We start from the raw sequence: 25129 nt of genomic DNA, 5'->3' as shown, positions 1-25129 counted from the left end.
GGTACACTCAACCTTTTATAGAACACGCAAACTTGGATCGAGTTTTACCTACCCCAACAAGATTTGGGGGTATTTCAATCCATTTGATAATAATATTTTTTTTTTTTTTGTTAAAATGTCTTATTATATTTTCCTACAACATTTCTGTATTCAATTTCTTTTCTGATTGGCTGGAAGAAGAAGAATGTACCCGTTTTGGGTTTGACAAAAGCAGCCTATCCGGCTTAATAGAGCAGTGGTGACGTGTGTGTGTGTGCGTGTGTGTGGTGATGGCAATCACAAGCCCACCGCCTCCCCCATGTGTCCCCCATGCACACCTCCCTTCCTCCCCTATAGTGCAGCTGCTAGCTAAAAGCCTTCATTAATTACAACCATTATTTCCTCTTCATTTACTTAATTAAAACAGTGGCCTGTGTTTTCCTCCTTATTACTTTAAACTTTCTGCTCTTCTTTTTTCCGTTCAAATCACTCCTCCCTTTCGCCCCATCCTCCCACATTTTGAGTGGAGGGACAGATCATATAATATCATCGTGATACCTCCAAAGACAATCACAGCGATCGAATAGACATTTTAAATATAAGATAGGAAATAATTGTACTATTTTTGATCAATTGATTAAGCCAATATTTTGTCGGTGAGCCATTACAGGGAGAAACGTGTCATTTGCGCTTTTATTTGAGCATATATGACTTGAAAATGTGTATAAATATATACATAAAATTATCAATAATTAAATAAATACATAGAAAATAAATATAACTAAATATAAACAAACAAATAAATAAATACATTTGACTGTTGTTAAAATCAATGACAGTGTAACTGAACGTCCCATTGGATGTCAAGTTATTGCTCTTTAGGCAGCCAACCAGATGAGACAGTGCCTCATTTCATGTGCAACTTGTGTGACTAACCTATTTAGTCAAAGTACCATTATAATAAATGTAGTATTTTGTTACAAATTAGAAGTGAGCTCCCATAATGTAGGACAATAAATATTGAGCCAAAACAAGTACATAGATAGTACTGGCCTGTGTTTTTCATTTTAATCAAGAAAATAATGTTTATGAAAAATCTAAATGATGTACAGACAAATTGGCACAGGAAAATAAGATTCAAAACAGTAGCCACCAGCTTTGTAGGGAGGAAAAAAAAGGAGGATTGATTTGTTTGGACAAAAGAGACAAGTTAATCTGTATAATATTACAAATACAAATAGAAGTGCTACATTGGATACTGATTGGAGCTTTTTTTTTTCATCTTTGATGTTGCAGGCTAGCCTTTACAGAGGAGGGTGCAGTCGCTTCACTCCCTACTAGAAAGGAGGGAGTCACGCCCCCTTTCCCTCCCCAGCAAAAAATAAAAATAAAAAAATCTATAAATAACCTTTGCTTCCATATGGAGAAACGTACTATGCGTCCAGGTGGCAAATAGAATACAAATACATTCTAGTTGTTGGTGTATGGATTCTATGTATTTAATCTGGGAATTTATTTGTCATTTGTTGGGGTGCGGGAGGGGAATCCTGATATCCAATCTTTCTCTGTGTGTGTGCGTGTGTTGGCTCCAAGTTAGTCTGTAACGCGGCTCCTTTGGGATGCCTTAATGCATTGGTTTTAATTCTACCCAATTTACCAACTCGCTTTCCCTTTTTGTACATTAAGCGCCGCAAATTCCAGTTTGAGCAACAAACTTATAGCTGGAATTGATTACATAGATGGCCATTTGGCCCTAAGAGAGCTGCTTCCATTCTATGAGAGCCAATGACAAATACCAAGGCCAAATCACGTGAAGCCGGAACAAAACACTCAGCATTAAGTGGGAAGCCAGGCTAAAAGTGACGACACGGACTGATCTATTACCGAATCTGAATGCGGTGGGGCGGGGCGGGGCGGGACGGGACGGGACGTGATGTATAGCGCTGGTGTGGAGCAGCCATTGCAAAATGCCAATTGATTGTTGGCTGGATGCCAGAGGCAGGAGGTATCCCATTACTTGGGAATTGCTTCACATTATTTTCCCTCAATATGCACCGTTTCATGCACATTGATGCAAAATATTTCTCTCACGTAATGAACAAATGGAAGACTTTTCTTGATGTTACATGTGCATCCATCCATTGCTTGATCAGTCTGCACAAATCACGTGTTGAAATGCTCGAGCTTTCTAGCGGATTTTTAAGTGTGGCCAGCAAATTGTTGAATTAGCATTTGGCGAGTTAGCGGCCTGCTGATGAATGTCTACTCGTCCCTGACATATTATTTATGATTATTGGTTCCGCAGGGAGGCGGGGCCGATCTTAGGGACCCGATCTGCTGCTCTGTAGACATCGCCAATAGATTTCAATTAATCCCAACATTGCTGACTGAATAAGGAACAACAATACACACATCATTTCTAGTATTCTATTAGATTTCATTGGCTGTAGTATTTTTTCCTTTTTTAATGTCAATGCAAAATCAATGCAAGTATTTTTATTTATTTTTTTTAGATCTATTAAAGAGAAAATCCAAAGGTTTAGCACTTCCATGCAATCCACACACAAGGATGGGTAAATATAATTGAAGTGAGCAAATGAGTCTGATTCGGGCACTTTATTGGACTTGGCATGAAGTGTGTGCCCGTAGTCACATGGCCACAGCAGGCAGTTGTCCCTGATGCATCCACCAATTCCGCTCCCCAGCACACAAAAAAAACACACACATATAGGGGCTCCCTCCCTCCCTCCCTTCCTCACCAGTAAAGCATCTGTGCCGGCTGTGTCTGATGGGATCGTAAAGACGGGAGTCAGTAGCGCAGGAAGGGAAGGGAGTGTGAAGAGCAGCAGTAACCGAGGGAGGCAATATACGCCGCAGATTAGAGATAAGAGAGTTCAGTCAATAGGCACTGATCTCATTTGAAGATATGCCAGACGGACTAGACTCACACAAACACGCACAAATTCACACTTGCTCCTCTCGCTGTCACCGTCGCTGGTCTTTTCTCTTGTTCTCCCGCTCTTTCCTAAAATCTCGACAAAATCCTCCGTTTGCAATTTTACAGCGTGCAATCATATGATGTGGCTTTTATTCTCTTTACCCTTGACGTCAATGTCCATGTGTGTCCAACCATAGTATCCGTGGGATTGCCAACTTCATTGCGGCCTAAGTAAACTAAAATAGATAGCATAAAAGTTTTTATTGGCGCGTCCCAGTTAAATTGCTCACTGGATGCTTTTTTTATATGTACTATATGTTTAATATGTCTACTTTTATATTGCATTCACATGTGATCATATATCAGAAATTCTGAATATATACATAAATTGTCATTGCCAAGCTTCTTTGAGTGTAAATTAGTAACAAGAAAAAAAAAAAAAGCTGTGCAATGGCTTTGTTTTATTGCCATTAACAATGAGTGACCACAAAAAAACAACAATTTGCCACACTCAAGCATCTGGCAACACATGTAAACAAGCATAAATGTGCCTAAATTATGGTTATAAAACAAGACTAATGCTAAGAAAAGAACTCGGCGGAACTGTCAAACGATTCTTCTGGGAACAGACCAGAAATGATGCATGTGATGTAAATTGTCAGAAGCTTTGGCACAAATCAAAGTGCATTTTTAGAGATGATACAAAAGCAGAAGTAAAATGAATAGACCTGACTGACTGTCAAAAATTATTATTATTGTGTTGTAGGCATAGATTAGTCATTATGGATAAAATGGGCTGTCCCAATTTTATCATAATATTTGATGTACGGTATATGCAAACAAATATTTTATATTGTACTTTCTCAGTACGATGGGGGGAATAACACATCTGCGTCACAGTCGAGTGCTTTCGAATTTTCACAAATATTAAGTGCTTCTTGGGCTTACAAATCTGAAATCGTGTGTAGTTGAATAATGATCAAATCAGCAATTGGGATTGGTTGTTTAGTGCAGCACAAAAACTTTCAAAGCCACCAATAGGAAAGTGATAAATAAAAGAAACCCTATTCATAAAAATACAAACAAATATTTCAAAAAAGTCCAACAAAAATCTCGACTTACACTCTACTGTTTTTGTTTTTGTATGTATTAACCAGATAGTGTACCGATAAATAAAAAATGGGGAGCATTTTGAAAAGATGCTATCTAATTAATTAGATGCTATCATGGAACATATTTTTACTGTACATGTTGTATATGAATGTGTGTATGGATATATTATATATATATATATATCAACTTGTGTATTTTACATTGTTTGTCATGTAATTTAATGCCATAGCCATTAATGAATTTTAAAAAGTGATTGCTTCTTTTTTGTATATCACTCGTAAGGGGTTAGACAAATGTAAACCTTTTATATGACAAGAAAATGTTTGCTTCAATTCATTTGAGTGTCTTTCTCATGTGTTTTGATAAAACATTGGCCTACGACTGTGTGGAATGTGATGCTTATGTTTTCTCACACAAAAACCACTTGAAGTTCAAACAATCCTTTCTGAATTTCCAACCAATTTCTACCAGCCTGGCTGATTCAGGCCAGAATATTGGGTCGGAATTTGGGAAGTCCAATGACACGATTGCTGTACGTATTCAACCAGCTTTCCTCTAAAGTCATCTTTTTGGCGAGGAGGCGGTGCTGATGTCATCCTAACAAACCGACTCATTGCAATGTAGCGATAGTGCCCAGTGCAATATGGCTCACATGACAATAATTGGCATGAAGAATAAAAGAAGCAAAAGCAATAATATCTCTCCCTGCACATTCATCACTGTGTCACATCACAAAGTGACATTGCCCCCCCCCCCCCCCCCCCCCCCCATTAACATTAATTTCTCCATGACTGCATACCTGCATTCACGGCGAATAAAGCAAATGATTCTCAACTAACTAATAAATACGTATCTGCATTTAAAAATCATTGCATTTATTCCAATTATCTCCGCTTGGATAAATCCAAAGTATGCTTGGAGTCTGTATCACCTTTGTGGTCTATTTCATGAAGCTCCATCTGATGTGTGTAGCCTTGTGTCCCCTATAGGATTGTGGGGGGACAAAAGACTTGTGAATCAAGCTGAAAGGATCCACATGGGAGCCAATTTAAAAGGCCACATATTTTTCATGAAGTCACAGCAATTTTCAAACAAGTGAAGTTCAAGTACAACTGAACCGTATCTAAAAACTTTAAAGGGACTTACTTGCCACACAGGTTTTAAATGTGTGCCTGCTATGTTTTATGGCTTGATTCTGTTGTATATTATTTTGTGAAGGGATAACCTCCCCCCCAAAAAAAAGATGTGCTCTAACCTCATCTTGTGTAATTGTTTGATTTTGTATATTATCTATAAATGTGGTTGATAAGTGTATATTTTATAAATGATCTGGAATTAAATTTTACTGTGTGAAGAAGAATAATAATACACAATGTCTTTAAGGAGTCACCTGTCAGGTTTTCTCATGTGTTTTTTCTCGTCAATTCTCAAGCATTGTTGATTTTTATTGCTGAACCCCAGCATCAGTTTGAGAGCTCCCATTGCCTCCACCCTTCCCCTCAGCTTCCGCTGCTCTCTGCTTCCTTTCCATCCTCCGAGGCTTCTTCCGTGCAAGTATGAAACAAGTCTCGGAGGGTGTGAGCCTGTTAAGCTGAGACGAGAGGAGGCAGTTATCAGCTCTGATTGGTGACACACTGATACAGCTCCACAGGTCCCATCTCTCACGCTTTTCTATATGAAGGGGGGCAGGACTAAGAAACTACAAAGTGGTGCTGAATTTACAAGCAGCTCCTTTTGAAGATCCAACTTCACCCAACATGCACTTTACATTGTCCTACTCCACTTGCGCCTTGTGAGAAATTATTATGAGGCCTAAAATGATTTGTTTCATGAATAGGTACATTTGTGCACTTCGGCATGCAAGGGTCTATTTTTGCAGACAGGTCTGAGAAAGGAGGTCTGCACCATTGTGGGAGAGGACAGTCAATCATTCACTTTAAATGCGTCGTCGTGTTTAGCTCGTCTTCAAATAGAGGATTTCCACGAAGGATTCTATGACCATCTCCAGATTTTCTATACCGCCTATGTCAGCTGTTTTGGATGAAGAGGAGGTGCTTCGCTGAACTGGTTGCTAGCCAATTGCAATGGAAATGCCTTCATGGTTGATTAGCGTGCAGTGGATTAGGATTGTTATACCGTAACGCAATCCTTAGGAATGTCCTTTTGGAATAATTGCATTCCTTCAAAGTGTTGGGATGCAAATATATTTCAAAAGGTCATGAAACAACATAGTATAGTCTTTTACCAAATTGACCTTTTGGCTCAAATATACCCAATCAACAAATGTAAAAGTCCCTTTCATTTAAAGAAAAAAAAATGAAGGCAACACATGTAAAAGTAAATCAACAAAAACATTTTTAGCCTAAAAATAACATTTCCTGTCTGCCATGTATCTGCGTCACTGCATTTACTCTTCCTTGTTCTTTCTCTTTTAGTAAATAAAAGGTGATGGGTACAGATGGACATCAAAAACTGAGAAGAAAAATGTGCGAGCAGAGGGACATCATAAAAGACCAAGAAAAACAAAAAAAAGAGTGCTACGGAGCCGTCCTGTCGAGAGAGAAAAAAAAAACAAAAACACTTGAAGCAAAATAAGGATGGACCAGGAGGAGATGATTGTAGGCCTCCTCCGAGGCCACGGCCTGAACCATTGAGCCTAATTATGGGGGCAGAGGGGGCTGTTGGTTCCGACCCCTGTAGAAAAGAAAACAAGCCTTGCTGAGTGGAAGAGACCAAGTCGACAGGTCACCATAAAACGTTTTATTTTTGTAAAATTTTTTATGTTTATGATTTACAAAAGGAACAAAGACTTATGTATGTATTATGAATATGTACGTGTGTAAATATCTATAGTGTGTGCGTGTGTGTGTGTGTCTGTATATACGTACCTGCATATATACATACACATACAAATGTAAAACAGTAACTACGTTTAAAAAAAAAAAAAAAGATGTGTCTTTCCAATTTAAAAGAGGAGGGTGGGGGGGGGGGGGGATTTGAGCCCTGATGACTTCTGATTGAAACCTGTTGCGCAACACTCACACCTATTAGCGCCCTATCTTCATTGTCAGAGTGAAGAGGGGCTTGTGTGTGTGTGTGTGTGTGTGTGTGTGTCTCAGATGGGTCGCAGCTGGTCGAGCAGACATGTTCCAAATGTTGAAGGAAAAAAAGATAAGATCTTACTTCTCTGGCATGTCTTGTAATGTCAAAACAAAAAAATATAGAGATATAAATTTGTACAAATGGAAATATAAGAAGATGTGGGATATGTCTGCTGGAGGGCCGGGCCGGGCCGGGCCGGCCCCCCATTATTACCAACCAAATATGTCGCTGTAGTGTAGTGGTTCAGGTGGCTGTGCTGTGTAGTGAACTGCTTTTATAAACATTGTGTCGGTCGGGTCGGGTCGGGTCGGGTCGGGTTGCAGACAGCGCACAAATGAGACAGCTGCTTTCAAGCATCAGATGGAGGCGACGCTAAGCGGGAGAAAGATTCAAATAAAAAAAGACCTAGACCATACAGAACTATTTGGACTATTTTGTGATTTTAAATGCCAGTCACCATGGATTTGTATAAAACACAGAAGACGTACAAACATGATTGAATTTGACCAATTCAGAATTACTTTTGTTCTTCCATTTTGATGGGCTCAGTGGTATTTGGACCATAACCACCTCAAATGTGAAGCTATCAAATGGTTCTAATTGGTAAGTGATAGGCTTTTGTAAGCTGGCTTCAATGACTAAAGTTAACACATCAAATCACAAGGTTTTATTTCAAATCCATTGCGGTAGTGCAAAATGGCAAAAACTCTGCAAATGTATCTGTACAAAGATCAAAAAGAGAGTCAAGAAAAAGAAAAGTTTTATGAAGAGTCTCTTTAATCCTTTCTATTTATACGGATCTCATCCTTCTATATTTAAACATTGTACTAATAACATGCTGTCGGTCGGTCGGTCGGGCGTGGTCGAAGAGTCGATTGTAGCCATTTACTAATGTTGTATTTATTGTATTACCGGTAAGAAGACAAAAACATTTATATATGAATATAGATATATCTATTTGTGATCTGCAGCTATTGAGAATAAGTTTGCCTTTGGTTTTCGATTTCCATGCAGGATTTAATGCCCTGTCAATGTATGATGAGGTTTCTACTTGTGTGATGTTTTATTCTGTTGACATTCTTTTTTTTTTTTCTTTTTTTTTCTTTTCAGTTCAGCTACTGAATGTAATTCAAAAACTCTTGGAACTTTTTAGGTAGGTGTCGTTGTTTTATATATACAGTATATATATTTAAAAATACAGTGCTCTGTAAATGATATAAATGTGTAAATGATATAGCAAAATGTTTCTGATAATATGCTGGACTTCTACTGACCCGGACTGACTGTATTACCGTGGCTAATCTGGAAAGAACAAAAAAAAAAAAAAAAGGGGGAAGCGAGAATGAAACTTGGAGAAGGGGGAGAATCCTGAAGGACCACCAGCACCCTGCAGCCAGTGGGAGAGACAGAAATGTTTAATCATTGCAGGATCAGTTAGAATATTTCTTTGCCTGGCTTTTCAAATTTGATGAGAACAAGGAAATTGGGAGCAGACAGTCCCATGTGAATAATACAGAAGGAAAAGATGAAAAGGCCTTTTTTTTTTTAAATACAGATTTTTTTTTTCTTCTGCGGCTTCCCTCAATCTTAGTGCTATTAAGGTGCTAGAGTTTGCGGTGAGCGGGAATAGAAAGTTCTGAGGGTAAGGGGGTGGACAAAATATTAAGCTTTTATGCTTTCTGCACTGTTTTTATATTCATTCCAAAATGTACACCAACTCAAGGAATTTTCCAAACTTCTTTAACTTTGGCTTATTAGTATTTAAATACATCAAAATGTAAGCATACAATTTGAAGTTTTTTTTACTGCAATGTTTTTTTGTTTTGTTTTTTAGTCGTTTGTGGGCGCGGCAAGAGGGAGCAATGGTAAGCAATGCTGTCATTTTGGAGCAGTGTTTTTATTTCCCTGTAGCCTTAACTTCCAAATGGCCTGAGCCGGAATTTTGTGACTTTATTTTTGGCCACTTGTTTATAGAACAATTCCATTGTAGAGATAGAAAAGGGCAGCTTTTAAAAACCAGCTCTCAAAATAGAAGTTTTTAAAAATGCATTTAGCCTTTTATGTTAAAAGCTAGGTCATAATTATTATTATTATATTTATTGATTAACATAAAGTTCTAGCCCCCCAAGTTGTTCCAGGTGATCAGTCCACAACGAATATAAATCTTTTATGAGAGAAAATCTCCTCGCACTAGTATTAATCCGATGTTGATATTGATTTGACCTCAATGTTATTTGGATTGATCCGCCCACCACTAATGATTAATATGGGGAAAAAAACTAAAATGTTAAATGTACTGGCAGGTTTTATTGTAGCTTTTTTTTTTTAATATATATATATTTTTGAGTTTGATGCCAATTTATTTACAATGTATTTTCATATAGATTTTTACTAATTGACTTGTTTGCCCTGTGTCGATGCCTTCACATTGGTAAGCCAATGAATGGGATTTAAATAACACTTTGATTCAATTGTTATTTTGTCCACCCTCTGAAAAAGAGCACTGCGCATTGATGAATGTAGCAGCCTCAGGGTGCGTTGGTTTTGTTTCGATGAACTTTCAGGAGTCTGACAGAAGGAGTGAATTCTTGCCACAAAATGACACTGAACGCTAAAGTCTCCTCCTCCTCCTCTTTTTTTCCCTCTTCCACCGTACGATAAACGAGTACTCTGTATCCCACTCAAATAGATTTTGGAACTGTTTGAAAAAGGATCTCCAGATAGTACGGCAACATTTGTATCTTCAAAGTGCACCTGACACATTAAGGACGCTTGGGTCATCCAGTGCAAGACTGTGTGTTCTGTGGTTGGAAGCAAGCCTTTTCACAAACTGACATGAAATGCGAGCGTGGGGGCGGGGGGGTCGGGGAGCGGCGGCGTCAAGTGGATTATCTTTCATGAAAGGCTTACCCAGCATCATCCCGCAGCGATCCACAGCTGAGCACTTTAACTGGGATAATACCGGCGGTTGGATCAGGAAAACCGAGGCAGAACGCAAAAGACACAAAGAAGAAAAGCAGACTAAAAGACTCAGCAGAAAACAAAACAAGAACAAACTATGAAAGCAACTAACGATGTCAATCTAAGCAGAGATCTAGGTTTACTTGGATTTTTGCCTTGTTCTTCTTAAACCCCTTTTTTTTCTTCTTTCTGTTGTTGGTTGAAGAATTTCATCTTGTTTACATGTAACCCGCTCTACTGCTGGTTGGAGAAGTTTGGGAGAAAAAAAACAAACAAAACAGAAGCGGCTTTCATTCAAGCATTAATGACAAAAATCCGGGAATTTGGAGGGGACCCTACAAGCTAGAATGTTTTGTGTCCTTTCTCATGAAGATCACTTTTCTCACAGCCTTCCGCCCAAACATACATACCAGACAAAAAAAATCCTTGAGCTTCCTCTCCAAGATGTTCCCCGTGTTGTTATTTTGTGTATACCTCAGATGCAAAATGGAAAGCAGCTATCCTGTCGAGTGTCCAGGCAAGTGAGTGCGCGCCGCTATACCCTAACTACAATCCATATGGTAAAACCACACCTACCTCCCCTGGTAACCCAATGACCTCCACATCTAAGACCACAGTATACTTTTTTTTGTCAGAAACCGCAAGGTTTTCAAACTTAGACTTAATGAGGGTTTTATGATGGCCGCGGTTTGACCCTGGAGCTAATAAGGACTTATTATTGGACTCGTACAAAGGCCACCAGCATAGTGAAAGAAATTGTTTTCGGCCTTAGAGACTCCACAGTAAAAAGTGATTAAAAGAGATAAGTGCACAAGCAACTTTAACAATAGAATAGTAGCAGCACCTTTGTAATTCTAATCACAAGATTCACAGAGGAGCAGAGGTGTCAAATCCAACTCTGGCTACTACTACTGCTTTCTGGACCTGGATTTGACAACTCTGCAGGCGAGTATTTATTTATTTTATTTCTCTGTAGCAAAAATGAAGAATCAAACTATTATGACGTGAAGACGGTTCTGTATGAGGATTTTGAGTATACTGTGGCCTTTACACCAACACTCCTCCAACAGCCGTCCTGTCCTATGCAGATCCCCAAAGCACAAAGGTTTGAATGGTAGAAAGAAAAAAATAATGACAATTATTTCCTTCCATGCTGTTGTGTTTGTCCTTCTGTTTTGGCTCTTTTTTTTTTTTTTTTATGTATTTGAGGCTTCGATGTGCTTTTGTATTATGTGCAGATCTTCTTTTTCTGCCTTTGTATCACTGTATACTAAAATATCAAAGTCACACGTGACATCAATCAATTTGCATTTTCTTTTTCCACATAGGACTGTAATGAAGGGCAAATGTATCAGTCTGGTCAGATCTTAAATTACGGGAGGAAATTGTTGAAATGTTTCCTGAGTAGTCTAGGCACAGGCTAGAGCAAGTATTGGTGAGAGTGCTTTGTTTGGTTTTGCAATGTATTTGAATGCCAAAACTTAGATATGTATGGAAAATTCTTCGAATGAGAGTTCCATAACCAATGATTACAAAGCGCTGTGCAAATTCATTCCACAATGACGCATTAAACCGCTAACGATAAATACTATTCTTCTCTTTCATCTTTAAGTAGGAAATGAACCTACCTAGCAGCTAAGTCACATGATCTTCACTACAGTCCTGCGTGTATGTACAGTTACACCATAAGTGTTGGGACACAAAATCAAACACGTTATGAAAGGAGTCTTGAATTCGTTGCTTTTTAAAGCCATCTGTCTGTCATCATTCATCATCAGCAATGCAAAGTGAATGGTGACTTTATGCTACTGTTTTAAGCAGATTGAAGGTCTCAAATTTTAATTCAATGATATTCAGTGTAAGATCCATCCATTAAAAATGAGCTTTGGTGGGGAGAAAAATCTTTTTGTTGTGTGTCCCAATGCTTGTGATTTTTGTTCTTTTTTTCCCCCAATCCCAATGTGCTCCAAACTAATAAGACTATTTATTATGATATTGGTGCATTATTATGGCAATGATTATTGCAGTTATTCCAACCATGATTATTATTATTAATAAACATTTCTTTACTCAATAGATTGATTCTTTTGTTCATGTGTTGAAAGCTAAAAGCCCATTCACATACACTTAAATACTGCTTGCTGAAGACATTTGCAGGGAAATGGTCTAAAAAGTAAGTAAAACAAATATTTTGTGTTTGTATAGAGTTGTTTTAAAGTTACTGAGATGTTTTTGCCCAGAGACCGCTGGGATAGGCTCCAGCACACCCGCAACCCTGGTGAGGGAGGATAAACCGTTCGCAAAATGGACGGAAAGCTTGGATGGATGTATGGATGACGGGCTACAATACCAAAGGGAGAGCTATCCTTGGCAGGAGTATTTTTCAGACCCGCTGTCAAGGTGAGCAGATACTCAATGCGCACGTTGCAAACGTACTTGAGAACCTTTGAATATGTTGAGTAGAAGATATTTGATGCTGAAAATAAGCCAATAATAACATTCATTGGTTGAGCCAAATACTTTGGATCTTCAGTCCTGATCCTCAGGCTTCAGTGTCCCGCATGTTTTCTCTGTCTCCCTGCTGCAACACCTGATTCAAATCATCAGCAAAGTCTGCAGAAGCTGGATAACAAGCCTGATCATTTCCAATCAGATGTGTTGCAGCAGGGAAACACATAGAACATGACTCCAAGGATCAGGATTGAAGAGACACTGCCGTGGCATGTGTCACTTTTGAAATATACATTTAAAAGGCAAGCAATATACGGCCATACGCAAACATGCACTCCCTTAGAGAAATCCATGCCGAAAGATGTCTTCTCGATCCACTGGACAGTGATGCTCTTTCACTCTAGCACTTACTCAAACTAAACAAGGCGGTGGGTGTCATCGACTCCTCTTCAAACGGCTGCATTCATATGGTAGACTTCCGGAAGACTGATACGAAGCTTGGACATGCCCAAATATCGAGCGCCACTATAAAGTGAATGGAGGTTCAGGACAGATGAAATTTGCTGTATTTGCACTAGTTGTATTAATTGGAAAGAAAAACTGCTATGAGGGCCACGTAGCTGTTGTTAAAAATGATGTTTGGTAAACACGAGTCACCCGAGGGGGTCAAAAAGCATTGACACCAGATTTAGAACCATGCGGCTTTCTTTATGAACCTGTTTTTCCTAGCCAAGTTGTCCTGCCCGCCTGCCTGCCTGCCTGCCTGCCTGATATAAATTTTATCACAGCAAGCCAGCCCAATTCCTCCAACTGTAAATATCCTGCAACAGGACATCCCATATATTGTGCTAAATTGGTTTAGCCCATACTGTGACCTCCCTTGTCTTGTAAATTGACTGCTACTATACTCTGTAATGGTCAGAGAACGGGTGTGCGCTAAAGTTTCATGCTTCTAAAGTCGTACCATTCGGAAAGCAGCTCAAATGCAAAGTCAGAAGAATGGAAGTCAAAGTGTTTTCTTGCTTGGGTTCACACGGGTTGCGTGTCAAACATTGTGTTTGGAGGAAACCGGGCACTGCTCATTACCGGAAGCCAATTGCCGGTACAATCCTGCCTGGTGTTGGAACTGACAACGAGTCAGGAAAGATGAATGCAGAGAAATCCTGAATGAGAAACCTCTTCCGGGGTCATTCTAACCTCAGACAGGACAACAAATGATCAAACCCCATAACTTGGGCCAACTCTGGGAATGATGACAATTTGAGATCTGATTGTTCATGGAGCTCAGTTCAAAGCATTCACGTTCAAAAACTTTACACCATATAAAATAGCTTGACTGCTAAAGATTGATGCTGGCACATTTAATTATGAGCTCATGTTCTGGCTGTCAGCGAGTAAGACCGTGACGGCGTGTCAACACGCAAAACAACGTGTTGAAGGAAACACGGTCAATTTCAAGTTGCCTTGATTGAAGTTATCTACGGAGTGCACGCACGTACTACACGCGCTGTCGTGGCGGTTGTAACGCCACGAGCCGCCATCCACTCTCTACTCTTCTTCTGTTTCTGCTGATTACACGAGGAACTTCTCATGTTTGAACATCTAGCCTATCGTCTCATATCACATAACCAATGTAAAAGATGAAGACGGCGGTGCCATAGGCCAAAGCATTAATACTACTCAGTGGTGCGCTAAATTAATTTTGGATTGCTTCTCTGGGTTTGGACAAAATTGTTGTGTTGAGAGGGAGGGAGGGAGGGAGGGAGGGAGGGAGGGAGGGAGGGAGGGAGGGAGGGAGGGAGGGAGGGAGGGAGGGAGGGAGGGAGGGGCAGGCAAAAAAAAAGATTAAGCTTTTTAATTACCCTGGGTAATTCATTCCATCAAATAAATCCCAGCTGAATTGAGTTCTGTCAGCCACGTGTGATTAAAAGATGTCACGTGCACATTTTCATTTTCCAGTCATTTAAGGAAAAACAAATAGACAATGCTAAAAATGTAACCCCCTTTTCAAATGTTCTAATGAGCTTTACACGAAATCCACCTTTCTCCAGTTTACAATTTGCTCAAGAAAATATGTCTTGCAAATTAAATGAGCCCTATTTGCTGTATAAATGTAATGATATTATATTATTATAAAATGAGTGACAATTCTAGACGACTTCTTCTGACATCCTACAATTTGCTGTCACTCGGGTGAAAAAATTCAAAGGAAAATATCCAACAATGAATTGATTTCACTAATATTTTAAAGCATTTGCCGACCTCGGCGGGGCGATATAGTCATTTCTGATTTGCATTCCCCAAGTCGCGCCAACCCCAATGAATGAGCTTTAGCTTGAGATAATTGCCTTTGTGTGTTTGGGTGTATACTTGCACTACACTGGGTGGCTTTTGATATCAGAGCTGAATTCACCAGTGTGTGAATGTCTTTGTGAGAAGTTAATCGCTTATGGTGGGCTGGGATAGCTCCGTGCCCTTGACATGTGTTTGACAAGAGCTCAATGTGTAAATCCATTAATTACCGACATCGCTTCTGCTTGGGCTGCTGCTGCTGCTGCTGCTGCTGCTGCTGCTGCTGCTGCTGCTGCTGCTGCTGCTGCTGCTGCTGCTGCTGCTGCTGGTGGTGGTGTTGCTACCCTGGAAGTGCTAAAAGCAGCAATGGGAATAGTCAGGGCATGCTTGGCTTTACTAGAGCAGTTTGGGTTGATGACCGACCGCTGAGGATAGGAAATTGAAAGGATAGCACCTTGGCAGATGGCCGCCCCTCCGCACCCTAAAACCTACAGGCCGAAAATGGGACCAGGTGTTTTCAAGCGGCTACACACTTTGATAGAGATAGTAGAGATACACTACCTACCGTTCAATTGAGTATTGTCCAGGAAAAGGCTTTTCAAGGGGTTTTCTAATCATCCATTAGCCTTGTGTTCTATCTAACACAATTAGCAAAGACAATAACCGCTGGTTGCTGAAAATGGGCCTAGATATTGCATTCAAATCAGACATTTGCAGCCAGAATAGTCATTTAGCACATTAACAATGTATTCCTGACTTAGTTTAATGTTATCCTCATTGTAAAAACAGCTGTTTTATTTCAATCGATTGATTCAGAATAAGGAGGCGTGGACACCATTGGCAACATTATCCTCAAGTAGTAGTAGTTGTTTCGGTTCCGTTTCGATGAATTCGATATAGTGTGTTTGAAGAGCGAATCAAATAATGTGAAGTGGAATGATGTCTGATTGGCTTAAACACTATAAAGCATTTACTGTCTGTGCTGTTGTTAGAGTACTAATAAACACATTTTCTGTAGGGGGTAGAAAAAGAGAATAATTACACAGTGGGGATGCATAAAGGAGTGTTGACACCACTTATAGCCTATTTCAGTGTGTATTTTATGTGTGTTTAGACAACAAAATGGGCTTTTATTTTAGGTGGAAGCCAGATGTTGATGTCCTTTTGGACTACTCACTTCCTTCCCTACTGCCTTCCTGAGCCTGTATACTTCATTAATTAAAAACAATCATTTTTCTCCTCTATTGCCCATCCTCCCCGCTGTCCCCGTTTGTAATTAAATGTTCAAAAATACTACCCCTGTGTGTGTGCGTGCGTGCGTGTGACATGAATAAAAGCAAAGAAAACGAGACCTGCTGCGTACAGTTTCATTATGCAGCAGATGCGTCGGTGTTGTCAAGGCCTCGAACTTCAATCTAATGAGAAAATAATTAGCTAAAATTGAAATGCTTAGCAGTGAAGGAAATTGGGGAAAAATTGGTAGGGTGCTGAGTAAATGATGCTGTCAGGCATATACTATATGTGGACAAAAATCATTTATTTGGTGTGTGGAAACAAATGACAAGTGTGGAACTTCATGAGCAATACATTGCATCTCATCCACATACTCTGATGCATTTACTCAACTTTCCAACCCCCCACCCACCCAACTCTTCTCTTTGGTTTGTTCTATTTTGCTCAAAATAGCAATTCCCTTCGAAATTACGCTGACAAATGCTTCCGTCAAGCCAAAATGGCAAGAAAAAAAATTAATTGAGTACTACAGTGTAGCTTAATACATCACAGCACATCAACATAATCCCCAGATAACATGCAAATATGTCACCAAGGGGTTGTGAGTACAATTGAGCAGTTTTTTTTTAACCTATTTTTTTTTCTTCTCATTAGCGCCTCTGTTTTAAGACGTACTTTATTCTCTTATTTAAATTTTGTTGTGTGACATGTTTGTGTATTGTTGTGCATGCTTGATTTTTATTTTTTATTTTTTGTTTATCTGGTTGTCTTGAACTCTTCTTGAAGTCTTTGTCCTTCTCAGGGTTGTTTGATCACCAGCACATCCTGATATGAACAATGTCAAAAGAACCTGGAGCAAATCCTGAACCAGCAGATGTTCATTCATCTTTTCTCACCCGCTGTTCTAGCAGCCTGTTGGCGTGGCGTGGCGTGCTATTTAACACAATCCACTTTTGTGTGCCACCACATTTGAATGTTCATGTTCTTCTATGTGGGAAAATCCTTTTCTTTTTTCTCAACTCACTCACCTTTCAGTCAGCTAAAATGGGGATCAAAGCAAAAATGCATCCCCGTGGCAAAAACATGGAAAACTATCATTTGTTTTCAAATGCCAGCGTCTGTGTGGACATGGCCTTTTAACTTGCTGTAATAAGATGATGTAGTCGACTCGACACGGCGCGCTGTGTGTGTCAGCATAAAAGAAAACATAGATACACGGCTATCCAGTCTAAATATTTGCAGACAGAAATGAGGTGGACGGACCAAGGCAACCGCTAGAATATTAACTAGTGACAGAGGCGGAGGCTGTCAGTCTCAGCTTTCTCCATCATCAACTTCCTCAGAGCTTTGTCTTTGCTCCTTCATACTCGAGCACCTTCCGTCTCACCTTGACCACTGTATTCTTCTCCGGCGAGTCTTAGATCTTCAGTTTGTTTTTCTGCATATCTCTCGCCCCACCCTTCTCATTAATCTTAATGTTGCAAAGAAGCAACTTTTAATCATTTCTGCATGGTTTTTTTTTTCGAACCACAGAATTGAATCAGAGATGAGAAGAGGGAGGACTATACAGAATGCATTAATGTTTCATGGGGAAAGATGATGATTATTTCATGTTGTCATCTCTTTATGTTGCTTTTTTCCCTTCCATTTTTATTTCACCTTTTTAGGTATCCAATGTGAAGGAATTGGTGCCCGGTAATTGTCAGACTGACAGGTGCCATCAAAGAGAGGGCTCCTGTCAAGACACATGCAAAGGAAAGCCTCAGGTCAAGTCTACTGTTGCTACCTTGCCACTTGTTCCACACTGGCCATCTGAAAAAAGAGTCCTAGTGGGCCTTTTTGGCCTGGGGAGGTAGCCAATGGCTACCCTGCTTGTTTGTATCTGTTCAAAACTGAAAAGATGCCAAGTGAAGCTATGACTGGATTTCTCTGAAAAGGATCAGATGTGTTTCAAAAAATGTGTTAAAGCTTTAAATGGATGAGTTCATCCTGAAAAATGGCCAAAGGAGTGGCCACCCTGTCGCGCCGCCTCTGTACAATTTAAATACATGTTGACACTACCTGCTCGTCTCACTCAATTTGGCATTCCTACAAATGCAAATGACAAAAATATACTTTTGTTTTTTCTATACACTTTCTTCTAGCTATACAGATTTTTTGTTGTTGTTGTTTTCCCGATCACTTTAGCTGAAGCTTGAAACCTCAAAGAAAGAATGAGCAGCGTTGTTGTGAGCGCTGGGCTTTGCTGACACAGCCAGCCGCCACAGCCCCATTGATCATTGATTGGCAAGGATCACAGGGCTTAATCTGCTGAAGCAGGGCACATGCTCAATCCATCACATCATATTTGATTCCTCATTCATGTCTGCTTTTCAACGCCACTATTGAAGTTTAAAAAAGGACTACAGCGTTACTAATGCTGACACCTTTCTCAGTACCAAGTCATTCATTTAATGACTGTTTCAATTGTAATAAAGTCATGACTTCATTCAGAAAAGCATGACCTCTGAGTTTGGGATTTTTAAATGCATGCACGGGGACACTGTCGACAAATTTGTAAATAACGTGATTGCATGGAATTGATTTAAGGCTGGAATGGGAATTCCAGCCAGGTCTTGGTGAAAACCTGAGGGAGGGAGAAGGAGGGTTTGTTTTCACTCTTTAATACCTAATAAACCATCATGAACCAAGACTATTTATGTTTCTATATACCAAGGTACACAATGTGCTATGAAATATTAATGTCTGGTTGCGCTGGCTGTCCCGTATAGGCTGATTATTTAGAGCAGGCCTCCCGTCGGCATATGCTAATAAATAGACAATGCTGACATGTCTGTAGCAGCCCCTTCAATGTGCTCAGTGAATTAAAAATTGATATTGCTTGTGGCCCTCACGTATAGACGCACATATCCAATGCCTTTATAGCTGTGCTTCCTGAGTACCTACCAGCCACTTGAGAATGGGGTGACTGGCTTGAGCCAAAGCACAAGAGAAGGATGACAAATGCTGTTATTTGGAAAATGAATGGCAAAAGACATGTCTTGTGGTTGCTTGTTGTGGTAATGCATGCAACCAGCAGCATGCCTGCTTGCATGTTATTCACATAAATACGTTTTGGGGGTTTGCTTTCAGACGGGCAGCAATTACAGTCAGTGGATCCTCTTGAAGAAGACAATTGAATGCAACAACCACAGCTATTTTTTTCATGGTTCATACAGGTTACTGCACAAAGAACGCTGTACGTACCGTAACGAGAAAATGATGTCAACTAAATGACCTTTTTTAACATTCATCTGAATGTCAGCTAAACAAAAAATAGCAAAAATTCTAAAATTGCACCAAGTTACAGTCACATTATTGCAATACATAGAAATTGTGATCAGTGCTTGGTGGTGTTAAGGCTGTCTCTACAAATGAAGCTTTTCTAAAGCAAATTCAAGCAGCATGTACTTTTGACTCTTAGTGGTGCACAATCTTACTAATCTTGGTCGTTACAAATCCAGTAAATTAAAGAAAAACTAAAATAGATTTTAATAAGGCGTTTCATATATAACAGGTAAACAATATGGTACGTTAAGACATATAAATGAACTTCAAAATCTCGCAAATATTTAGACTTGAATTTTAGGACCGCCTTGCATAAATAAAGCAGTCAAGTCTGCCATCTTGTGGTGTAAAAGTGTCATTGCTACAAGTCTCAGTTCCACTAAATCAGACAAGCACTTGAACAAGAGATGGCTTGAACATGATAAGATCATAAAATGTTAAATATGTTCCGTTATTTAAAAAAAAGAGGCAAAACAGTCGATGGAGTGCAGACATAAGTATGTGTTAAATTAGGGTGAACAGACGTCCTCTTTTTCCCAGGCTTTTGACTCGATAGTTTATGAAGCGGTTCATGTAATGACGCCAAGCTACCACAGGACGGCAGTGCCCCCATTCACATGTATGTAACCCAGCGTAAAATGAACATGTCAATTTTTCGTTGGCAACCAGACGCCCGCTATGTACAATACACTACCCAATAAAAAAGCCGACTTTCCCCGCCAAAATAGCAGAATGGTTTATAACTTTAGCCGGTGATCGGGAGACCATGGTTCGAGCCCCACACGAAGCAATCTTTAAGTTAAAGTTGGATAAGTGTAAGACTCGAACTCGGTTCTCCCGAACGTAAGGCAAAATTCTTACTGACTGCACAATGGAGTATTATGCTGTAGTGTGGCAATTTGATAAAATTATCTAGGTTTGAGCAAGTTGGAATTTTAAAGTACACTACCAAAAAAAAAAGGCCCAATCTCGTCGGCCAAATGGCATAATGGTTTAAAACTTTAGCCGGCGATCGGGAGACCATGGTTCGAGCCTCACACGAAGCAGACTTTGAACTAAAGTTTGAAGAGTGTAAGACTCGAACTCGGTTCTCCCGAACATAAGGCAAAATTCTTACTGACTACACTAGAGAATCTTACGCTATGAAGGCGCAATTTAATGCAATTATCCTTGAGCAAGTTGAGATTTTACAGTACACTACCCAAAAAAAAGATCGACATTCGCCGGCCAAATGGCATAATGGTTTTTAACTTTACCCGGTGATCGGGAGACTAAGGTTCGAGCCCCACACGAAGCAGTCTTTGAGCTAAAGTTGGAACTTTACTATGTTACTCTGAACTTTTCCTGAAGATACCTTCATAATTTGTGATAATACAAACATATCTCTGCCTTTGGTACATCAGGCAATGGTCGAGGGGTTGATACCTTTGCTTCCGATGATTGCAACGCTGGTTCGAGCCCCGAACCCTCCACAGTTGACACTTTGCAGTTTCTCTCTCGCTTATCTGTTGAGCGCCTGGGTGTAACAGTTTTTTTTTTTCTTCTTCTTTTAATGACGTCATCACGAAAAGACTATAAAAGGCGTTAAGAACGCGACGATCATTCTGCAACTCTCCTCTGACAGCGAGCGCCACGCTACTCTGGTCCGTCCATCTGCTGCGCCGGCTGCACAACAGCATTTAAAAGTGACAAGGTGGGTGTTCAACTTTTGTTAACCTTTTGAAACTAACTGCTTTTGCTCTCTTGCAGCGTCAACTTGTACTTTGGGCGTGCTTCCATCTTGCAAGCATGCAAGCTAAAACGTTTGCAGAAGCTAGCGTTAGCAATTAGCGTCGTCAACGACCACCCAAACGCATTTATTTGGCGTGCAACGAAATAATTGTGGCATTTAACGGTGGGTAAGTACATGTACATTTTGAAAACTCAAGCACGCATCGTGTGGGAAGACTACTAACACATTTGCACAATTATTTAGCAACGTCTGGACGACAGCGCCGTTTGGCCGAAGGTAAGTAGACAAAGCAGCGTTTGCAGAAATCCACCAGAGAATGACTGAAACGGGTATTTCGATGCATTCGTGTTAATTTTCTACTTTCTGTCTGCAGGTGCAAATCCTCAAAACGAGCCCGTCACGGCTGACTTTCTGTGAGTTTCAAAGTCAACTCTTTCAATCGACTGCTTTTAATTGTCTTCTTTCTGTTCACAGGCCTGCATCTGGAACAGAGGAAGCAGATTGACTGCAAAATGGCAAAAATATTTCTATTAGCAAGGCATCTTATCAAATTGACTAAAGCAAACTTTTGTTCTTTCGTTTGTCTGCAGGGTCCAAAATGGCTGACATGCAGTCCTTGCATGGCTTCATGAGACACTTGCAGGTAGGTCTACTCTTGCTCAATTTGCTTGTTAGGGTGAAAATGTAAAAGCAGAATGGTTGTAACGTTACCGTGTCTTTCAGACCAGCGAGCTGTGGTTGTTGAGACGTCCGGCGCTGCCCTCCATTCGTCACTGGTGAAACACGCACGCGTCCAAATGTTTGACACATGTCAAACATTTCAGCATGTTTTTCCTCCTTTTGTCCACCAGATGGGGCCGAAGGACCTAGTTTCTGAATCGTTGGATTTACTGGTGAAGATCTACAAGGTAAAGCACTTACCTGCTTTTTTTAATGCCTTCCTCTTCCTGCAGAGCACTTTCCAGTAAGGATGCAGTTTGAAAATCTGCCACCTGTTTGCAAAACGAACAAGCCCTCCCAAACCATGCAGAAGTTCCTCAAGGCTGCCTCCATTTTCTGAGTTGACGCAAATAAAATGTACTACATAGCTTGTTTGTGTTGTGTGCAGGTGTCCATCCTGGAGAGTCTTTGCAACATTTCAGAAACTCTGCATGTGCACCAGTGACGGGCTGCTTCCAGTCTACAGTTCAAAATAAAAGCACTAAACTTAAATGGAGTCGTTGTCAATGTTCCTTTTTCTTTACAGGCAGAGGTAGTCTAAAAAGTGAAAAGCCTGCCACAGTTTGTCGTCAGCCTCTGAACTCCTTCACCTGGGTCTGTGCTGCCTGAAGAGCCCTCTGCTGGTAAGATAAAGTAAATTACATTTTAGCCAAGATGTTTCAAAATTTGAATCAGTTGTTTTTGTGTCCAGTGAGGAGCACCATCAAGTATCTGCTTGCAGCGGAAGCTGAGGACCAGAACAAAGCTGCAGACCAGCAGCACTTGAGTTTCCTTGTTACTATCTCAGCAACCTGAGAAGTGAGGCACTTTAAATGCTCCTCATTGCACAATCTTTATTCCAATAATTATTTTCTCCTATTTTCTGACAGGCAGCAAGGAACAAAATCAACTTCCTGGGTCATGCAGCAAGGAGCAAAATCAGCTTCCTGGTCATGCAGCTTGCAATACTCTGTGCCATGAACAACTCTACTTGCGCACTGGTATGTTTCGTGCCAATTCCTTTTCTGCACAAAGCGTTGACTTAGCTTTTTACTTACCAATCTTTTTTGTCTCTGGTCCAGGCATGGAGTAACACTCGTCTCACTGGCTGACCACTCGTCTCACTGGCTGACCACTCATCTCACTGGCTCACCACTTGTCTCTCTGGCCGACCACTTCACCACTTGGCAACGAGCAGATTGCCATCCAACTTGTTACTTTGTTGTTAATGTTTACTCTGCAAAAGAAATAAAGCTTTATTACAAAGAACACAAACTTTCAACTCTTCATTTTCAAACATCACATCTTAAACTTTAAAACAAAACTAAAAATAATTCTTTTCTTTCAATAAATTTTTTAAAAAAAAATTTAAAATTTTTTTTTTAATTTTTTCCCCCCACCCAAAAAATTTCTGGATTTTTTTTTTTTGCAGATTTTTCTGGTGAAATTTTTGAGAACTGGGGCGGAACGTGACCGGAATACTGCTTCATGATTGGCTGAGAGCTCTAAAAGTGGGTGGAGCCAGAAGAATAAAAGGCCGTGGTTGGCGGAAAAATGGGCGTGGATATGCAAATGAGGTACTCTGTGATTGGTTACGTTTTGAGTGGGCGTGTTTTACTTAAAATGAAGCAATCTGATTGGTCAAATGTGCAAATGCTGCATTTTGATTGGCTGTTAGAAAGTGGGCGTGGCTATGCAAATTTTGTGCCGAGCCGTGATTGGCCAGGCTAAATTTGGGCAGAGTTAGGAGGCGGGCAAAGTGGCACTTAGGTTTTGGAAGGCTCTTTTCAGCTTGGAGTTGAGTGTTTGCCTTCAGCCGCTGAACAGAGCCACGTCTTTGACTGCTTCTCTCGGTCTCCACATGACTCAAAGTGACTGCAATTGTACAATTGCATCACTGACTCATGTGGAGACAGAGAAGCAGCAAAGACTTGGCTCTGTTGCAGTGACACTCACCTCAAGGCTGAAAACTTGTGTGCATAGTAGTGGACACTTAGGTTTTGAGTGAGCAACTCTCACCTCAAGACTTGAAACAGTACTTTGCCAATGCAGTGACCACCAAGCATGAAAAACTTCAAATGAGCAAATTTGCTTATAAATCACAAAGACTCACATTCTACTTGAACAATTTATTGAATAGAAAAGCAGTTTGAAAAGGCCCTGCCTGAATGCATGGAAGCAGCTTAAGTGCTTGATGAGCTCAGGTATGATGTCACTTACTTCTCGTGGCAGGCACTAGGGGGAAGGTGAGCACATGCAAACAGTGCAAACATCTCTCACTGGGACAAAACCTAAGTGCCAGGTACTCCGCAGTACCACCACCACCACTCACTTTTGGACAAGTTTTTCCATGACACTGATGCAAACCAAGTTAGTTAAATATATGTTTCTGACTAACTTGGTTTGCATAGATGTCATCAAAAAACACATCCAGACGAGTGTGGTGATGATGATGATGATATTGTGCAGTAGCTGGCACTTAGGTTTTGTGAGAGATGTCAGCTGCTTGCATGTGCTCACCTTCCCCCTGGTGTGCCATGACAATATGACATCAGCTCCTCAAGCACATAACACTACCAACAAACATAACTTACACACATTTTTTTTTAATTATAGAATTTTTTAGATTCAAGTCATATTATTGGAAGAACAAAGTGGTACACTTTCACTTTTCACAAGTGCCAACTATGATCAAAAATATACTTTTTAAGTTAAAATGCAAGTACATTTTTCAAAACTATACTTCTTACATTGACATGTAACTTGAACGACTGTAGAGCAATTATTTTGTTTCTTTTTACTGTGGCCCAAATAATCAACAGGACAAGGTCCACCTTGCTAGTCACCAGAGGCATAACGCCACATGAAAAATGGGGAGGTACCTTTCGAGATATGCAGATAGACGACCAACAGCCGACGTGGAGCCTCCAGTCTTCAAGTTGGACATGGAAAAACATAGAAAAACAACGTTCAAGTCGAACGCTTTCGTTGATGATCCATTGATTGACAGCCGAGTGAGTGCTGCTTGTGGGCGTGCTAGCTAACGCTCCACCTCTAGTTTCACGAGAGCTAGCGAGTTTCCACTGACGTAACGACTAACAATTATTCTCCCTTCATGTCATTGTTTACATGTATGCATTTACATACATACAGCAAATCGAGAGCTTGGAAAAAGTTGACATGACTCACCCGAAACCCCAAAAGGTAACAACCTGAAGAGGTACCTGCTCACTGAAGCGGAAGTGTACAGTAGCCGAGAAAGCTCAATTCAGGTCACACAAAAGCGCGTCTTTGGTAACTTG

The 25129-nt window shown here is 40.2% G+C and overlaps 1 protein-coding gene and 2 long non-coding RNA genes across 16 annotated transcripts in view; 2 read left to right on the top strand and 1 right to left on the bottom strand.

The window, feature by feature from the left end:
* The window catches only part of LOC125991623 (RNA binding protein fox-1 homolog 3), a 159186-nt gene extending 147019 nt beyond the window's left edge, over positions 1–12167 (top strand). For all 9 annotated transcript variants that reach the window (XM_068649423.1, XM_049759709.1, XM_049759707.1 and 6 more), the window contains one exon: positions 1276–12167. In XM_068649423.1, the coding sequence (XP_068505524.1) occupies positions 1276–1320 (45 nt within the window). In that variant the 3' untranslated portion in view covers positions 1321–12167. The remainder of the gene's footprint in view (positions 1–1275) is intronic.
* Positions 12168–17306: 5139 nt separating this feature from the next.
* On the bottom strand, positions 17307–25121 carry LOC125991619 (uncharacterized). 2 transcript variants are annotated; one of them, XR_011086154.1, is made up of 5 exons: positions 25017–25121; positions 24710–24759; positions 22886–23064; positions 21840–22468; positions 19250–21610 (listed from the first exon to the last, which is right to left on the bottom strand). It is a non-coding gene; the product is annotated as an uncharacterized lncRNA (long non-coding RNA). The 2 variants fall into 2 exon arrangements; XR_007489404.2 differs by having other exon boundaries at positions 17307–22468.
* LOC125991618 (uncharacterized) lies at positions 20908–23043 on the top strand. 5 transcript variants are annotated; one of them, XR_011086153.1, is made up of 12 exons: positions 20908–21039; positions 21146–21290; positions 21372–21404; positions 21502–21541; positions 21603–21643; positions 21719–21771; positions 21852–21904; positions 21980–22036; positions 22375–22471; positions 22540–22646; positions 22718–22828; positions 22910–23043. It is a non-coding gene; the product is annotated as an uncharacterized lncRNA (long non-coding RNA). The 5 variants fall into 5 exon arrangements; XR_007489402.2 differs by having other exon boundaries at positions 22237–22471; XR_007489403.2 differs by having other exon boundaries at positions 22237–22471; positions 22524–22646.
* Positions 25122–25129: the final 8 nt, after the last annotated feature.

Source organism: Syngnathus scovelli, chromosome 21, assembly GCF_024217435.2.
Source record: "Syngnathus scovelli strain Florida chromosome 21, RoL_Ssco_1.2, whole genome shotgun sequence".
Classification (NCBI taxonomy): Eukaryota; Metazoa; Chordata; class Actinopteri; order Syngnathiformes; family Syngnathidae; genus Syngnathus; species Syngnathus scovelli.
This window is presented reverse-complemented; position numbering and strand designations above follow the sequence as displayed.